Source organism: Cibotium barometz, chromosome 27, assembly GCF_041138505.1.
Source record: "Cibotium barometz isolate CiBa-2024 chromosome 27, ASM4113850v1, whole genome shotgun sequence".
Classification (NCBI taxonomy): domain Eukaryota; kingdom Viridiplantae; phylum Streptophyta; class Polypodiopsida; order Cyatheales; family Cibotiaceae; genus Cibotium; species Cibotium barometz.
The window spans coordinates 37,730,261-37,736,003 of NC_141072.1; the positions used below are offsets into that span (position 1 = coordinate 37,730,261).

The 5,743-nt window shown below is 42.6% G+C and overlaps 1 protein-coding gene across 3 annotated transcripts; it reads right to left on the reverse strand.

Moving 5' to 3' along the window:
* Positions 1–2,280: 2,280 nt before the first annotated feature.
* On the reverse strand, positions 2,281–5,425 carry LOC147623358 (uncharacterized). 3 transcript variants are annotated; one of them, XR_015269376.1, is made up of 3 exons: positions 4,193–5,425; positions 2,884–4,018; positions 2,281–2,703 (listed from the first exon to the last, which is right to left on the reverse strand). XR_015269376.1 is itself a non-coding variant. In XM_086821514.1 (3 exons), the coding sequence occupies exons 2-3, from the start codon at positions 4,988–4,990 to the stop codon at positions 3,761–3,763; spliced, it is 1,056 nt and encodes a 351-aa protein (XP_086677640.1). In that variant the 5' UTR covers positions 4,991–5,142; positions 5,283–5,420; the 3' UTR covers positions 2,281–3,760. The 3 variants fall into 3 exon arrangements, 2 of the variants coding, with proteins under 2 accessions (XP_086677640.1, XP_086677639.1); XM_086821514.1 differs by having other exon boundaries at positions 2,281–4,018; positions 4,193–5,142; positions 5,283–5,420; XM_086821513.1 differs by having other exon boundaries at positions 2,281–4,018; positions 4,193–5,170; positions 5,283–5,395.
* Positions 5,426–5,743: the final 318 nt, after the last annotated feature.

Here is a 5,743-nt window from a genome sequence, read left to right on the forward strand (position 1 = left end):
ACGAAGAGCTTTGATGACAATCTAAGTAGGACTCTGGAAAAAGAATGTCATGCCCTAGCAAGGACACACAACATAGGGAAGATAGATCTAATCACAATGATCTCAATATGACAAGGAGGTTATCAAGCATGCCTATATATAATACCCAGGGTTGGTCGTATCATAGGTCCACCACCCTCTACGATTGGTCCAAATGCACCGAACCAATGACATCACCCTATTGGAACCATAATAGACTAGATATAAGACCTAGCAACATCAAGACCCATTCGAGATTGTCTAGGCATTCATTTTGGCTCCACATTCTAAGGATTCAAGATCTTCTATCCAAGAGTGCAATCAATTAACCTGCATTTATATGTACCTTACTTGGCATGGTGCCAAGCCTACATGAATTGTCTCTTGACCATCTAGTCACCATATGGCCAACACCAGTGTCTATCAGTGAACCATAAGGACCCTCGAATGCTCAACACCATGGCTATCCCTTATATAGGGAGCCTTAAAAAATAAAGCAAACCATCACCCACACAGTGACAATAACGAGGGTGAAGCATTGATTTCCAACATATTTTGTAGTATATTTTCGAAATCAGTTGCCTTTCTCCTCCATTTAAGATTATTATGGACACCTACTAGCGCTTCCACCTATATATCTTGGTAGCAAACGATGGTCTCCAAACTACTTGAGCACAAGCATAGATAACTTGGGAGAAGTCTTATGCAATCTATAAATAAGTTGTCTAATAGCAACACTGATGCCATAAGAGCAAGTGAGATAACCTCCATGTGTTTGCATGTAATGATGTTACTAAGACTTGGAGCTCTCCCATGGGTATTCTTAGTGTTAATAAATTGACCACGTGAGATTTGAATAAACCTTTCCATCGTGGCCACTCTCTTGGGTTGGTAACTACATAAAGGAGTATTAACTAGATCTCAATTGGTCACTAGGACAATAAATTAAGTAATAAAATAAAAAACCAATGGGTGTGTAGCCTAGTGTGGGATTGTGACCGGGAAGGGAAAGATCTCAAGTTCAAAACCCCACAAGCTCTCCCGAGCAACAGCCAGGTTGTTTGAGACTATAATTGTATCACCTTTGGGCAAAAGACTAGGCCACTCAAGGTGCTACTATTGGAATCTAATCATGGAAAAAAAAGGTAGTAAAATAAACAAGCACAACTCTCTTAAATTGTCAATGTAGCTTTGGAATAAAGATAATGTGCCCCTCCAAAAAAAAAACCCTACAACACGCACACATACCCCACACATTTTTTCAAGCTCCCAATAAATTTTTATGAGTGCTAAACAATGCATTTTAATTGGGGACTTGGGCAAGAGGAATGGTCCTTCGCAAGGGTCACATTCTTACAATCCTATGATGACAGAGGACAAATGTGCTAAGATGCTTTCATTAAATGTATTGGGTCAAAATCAATGACCTAAGTAGTTTATCAATCTAGTCTACTCTACATATGTGGTTGAAAACTTGTAGAAATTTGCAACCAAGCTTCTCACCTCTTGCTCATTTGTACTATACAAGAGACTTTTCTCAGGATTGCTTTGGACTGTCAAGTCCTTACACTTCCTTTTAGACTTGTACGAAACCCACTATGAATCTTCCAATGGTTTGGTAGCTCCAAAGTGAAAGGTCTAAACTTGAGACACCCATGATGTTTGTCAAGTAGCTATTAAGTTCTTGATGCTTCCTCAATATACTTGTAAAGGCAACATGAATCTTCTAACGGTTCAATAGCTCCAAATTAAAAGCTTCATCATCGATCTTCTTACTAACATTGAAATACCCATGATATTTAGTCAACTTTCAATAAACGGTCTTTTTTCATATCTTGCTTTCCTCATCATAGCCTCCAATACAATGGACTAGAAAGCCAAGTACATAATAAAGACAAGGTGGACATTAAAGGAACCTTTTATCCTCTTGCTCAACATCATGAAAGATTAGAGATTGCTAAATTTTCAATAGATCACAAAGTATGAGAGCCTTGAATATACGAGGCTCTAAATTACCCAAGTTCCAAAACGACTATAAAAAGAGAACCATGGAGATACACTCCTCACCTCCTTTTCTTTCCGAAATCCAACCCAAAGCTGACAAGGCATGCAACCTAGAGATTCGATGGAAGACCTCAATTTCAAATACTCCGACGACTTTTCCAACTTCTCAAGTGTACAAGTCCATGTACGATATAGACTATAAGAATATAACACAGTGGAAAGATAGATAGCAAAACAAAGTGTAATAGACAATGCAAGTAATAGAGAATAAAGAGAATTTAAAATTCTAACATAAGTACAATATGATAGTGTTGTCCATCCATACGCTCTCAAGTAGAGCTTAGAAAGCAATCTAAATAGACACTAGATGGAGGATGTACAAGTGTAGAGAGTGTGGATACTCATAAGCATTGGATGCCTTAGCTTGTGATAACTGTGTCCATATATAGTGCTGCAAGTAGCGTGGTAGACGCGTGTACAATGCGATTAGTTGCGCAACACAAACACGGTCAACGAACTAGTAACGGTTACCCCCAAGGTCCTAGCTAACGCTTGAAACCACTGACCATCTCTTAGCCCCATCAATGGTCACAAAAATGACCCCATCAACGTCTATGCCAAGGTTCCCACCAAAGACGTGTGCACCAATGGCCTCTCCTCATAATAGGGGCCTTTACAAACCTGCATCAAACATAGATGTGAGACATGCTAGAGAGAGGTAGGCATTGAGTGTATACTAACATAGACAGCTTTCAGTACTAACGACAGAGGGTCTGCCCACCAACTAGAGCCACAAGGACCCACAACATCCAAGCAGCCCTCTCATTCTCTATTACCTTCACCATGACAAACTCTACTCACATTTCACACAAATCTGCTAGTCAAGGTGTCTTTGAACAGCCTTATTCTGAAGCCTTCCCAAGCTACCACACCATCCAGTTGAATACAGTTGAATAGCTTGTTCTCCTAGCCAATGTTGGCCTGTGACGGACCAGCTCCTGATTTGCACGCTTGCTGGCCTTGTATTCTGCTCATGCAGCTAGATTTGGTGTCCTATCTGCTGCCATCTCTCCTACTCGTACCTCCTGAGTTTCTCTTATCAAACTGGCTAACGCTCAATTATGCTACATTCACCTCGGGACACCTGCAACCCTCGAAATTAATTCGGCACAGTATGTTTGGCATGGATTTTTGTGCTCCTGCAAAATGCCACTTTTTCCCCCTTTTTTGTTTTTGTTCAATTGTTTTTGTTGTGTGGCTGGACCCATCCAATTTAAAAATACAGCATGTCACAACTTTATAAGGGTAAGACAGTATTCCTAACATAAGTTCCAGTTCAGTACACAAAATATTGAAAGGCATTTACACATGCCACCCAATAGCAAATGCAAGACATCTCCAACACCCATGAAACTGTCCCCATCCGTTGCATCCGAGTGTAGAAAGATCTAAAAATTTGTTTGCATGGCAATGGAAAGTCCAGCTTGATTCCCCAACTTGGCAGGAAAGAGCATGCAAATCTGGCTTCATAAGAACCTAGTCTCAAAACAACTCCATCACATTCCAATGAAGATACTGTACCTTTCTTTGAATTACCACATTTCAGCTCAGGGCATACCTTGTCTATCCTCAGCACTAGCTGGTTACAAAAGTCATTGCTAGCTAATTGGGAAAGTAAGTGTTGGGAATCAGCAGCACAAATAGCTGTATCACTTTCCTGTTGATCATTAATGCCCCCTCATTGATCAACTGCCCCACCTGAAGATTCTGTAAGATTAGTACTTCCCCTCTCTGAAGTTTCGCCTTCCCTTTCAAAACTACCACTAGGTAAAGGAAGCTTTGCTTTCAGATGAAGCAGATACTGCGTCATGTCCTCCAAACTTTGCTCCAGGTGAGCTACCTGTCTAGTTTTCTCTTTCAACTGGCGTTCGGTTTCTTCCAGCCGAGCCTTTAATTCATCTCTTTCCGTCTCTATGTGCATAGGCTGAAGCATGACCTATTAAAAGGCATCCAAAAAAAAGGCCAAACAGGAAAAAATCCCTGATGCAGTGTCAGATAGAATAAAAGCATGAGGATGGCATCTGAACAATAACAAAGAAGAAGATACATGGCACATTCTTAAGCAAAAAACAAAAAGCCATGTATGCACTGCAAATATATGAAAGCCAACCTGATGTGCTGATGTGGCATTTGATAGTTGCCTTCTATCCAGAACTTGACTGATTGCAGCCTCTGCTGCCTTCTTAGCTGCCTCGGCCTCTGCTCTTGCCTCCTCTGCTATTCGTAGGGCGGCAACTGCTTGCGCTGCTGCCAGTCCAGCAGCCAACTCTGCCGCTTTGGCCCTCTCACTACTAACTTTCAGATTGTCTCTTGGATTGCTAAGGATCTCCCAGTCAGAGATCACTAGCTTTCCCACCTGTGCTTCTTCAGATTTGTTTCTGTTAACGCTGAAAGCACGATTCATGGTAACCTCTTGGCCATGATACAGATCTTTTCCCACACCATCAACCTTGCCTTCATCATTTGGACCAGCTGCCACATAAGTATAGCATATCTGCTGCTTCACATCAAGGGGTACATTTTTCAGGGCTTTACCGGGAGATGGGAGCTTACCAACTTCCTCCGCTCTACTATCAACACTCTGATCTGTCTCTTCTGAAATAGCAGCATGAGGACCAATGGATTCTTCAAGGGAATCCACTTCTTCCTCTACCAGAACTTGGAGAGCGACAGCCTCGGCAAGGGCAGCCCCTTCCTCATCCAGCCGCTGCTCTTCTTCCTTGCGCCTCTGCTTCTTCTTCTCGAGCTCTATCCGTATGGCAGCTGCTGTGGCCAGCGCCTTCTCGAGCCTGCGCTTCTTCTTCTCAACCTGTTTCAGCCGGTCCCTCTCTTCTTTTGCCTGCTTCTTCTTCTCCTTTCTTGAGCTTGCCCCTGCGTTCGGACTCGGGAGATTCTCAGGGGCAGGCATTTATCTCTGATTCAGAAACAGCAACCAGCTCTTTGAATTGTCCGTGTATGTATGGCGATCCAAGAAATGCACAATCCGGCACTAACCCTAAAGCATTGCATGGGGAGAACCGCAAGAATGATCCATCCACAGCGTCGCGCAGATCTGCAGCCCTGCGGCCAGAATTACGGATTCCATTGGCTGATTTTGCAGGAAAAACACGCAAAACGCGACGCAGAGCTTCAGAATCGAATGCAAGCTCTGTAGATCGGCAAGGGCAGATGGTTGGAAAATACGGGTTCGTGGCCCATACCTGGCAGGTAGAAGAAACCGGATTCCAAAATGAAGCTTTTCAGCGTCAGATGGGGCAGCACAGAAAATGGAGGAGTAGGGAGAGACGCGTTGCCCGTAGGCTTTCGCTATAATGAAGGCATTGATGCTTCACATGGCCATGACCCTCCAACCAAAATTTGCAAACGCAAGAAAACGATTTTTTGGAATATTTTTATTTTAGTCTATGGCAAGAGTTCATTGGCATTATCACAAAAAAAATTTGAGAGAATAGTTATTGCTCATCAGAGATTTTTTTTTTAAATAACTGGAAAGGAGCAAAGTACTCCGTGAGTACCCCTCATATCCTCTACAAAGCGAGGGCAAGGTAACAATCGGGTGTCCCAATCGTCGTCAGATCGAAGAACGAGGTACCTCCAAGTTACAAGATACCCCCATCAGCCACTAGAACAAGCGACCGATGTTAATCAGAGAAATTTCAAT

Excerpts from the sequence above, each read along its gene's own strand:
- LOC147623358 (XM_086821514.1), bottom strand. The coding sequence starts at position 4,990 with ATGCCTGCCCCTGAGAATCTCCCGAGTCCGAACGCAGGGGCAAGCTCA. Across the intron at positions 4,019-4,192 it reads ATGCCACATCAGCACATCAG|GTCATGCTTCAGCCTATGCA; the intron begins GTTGGCTTTCAT and ends GCCTTTTAATAG.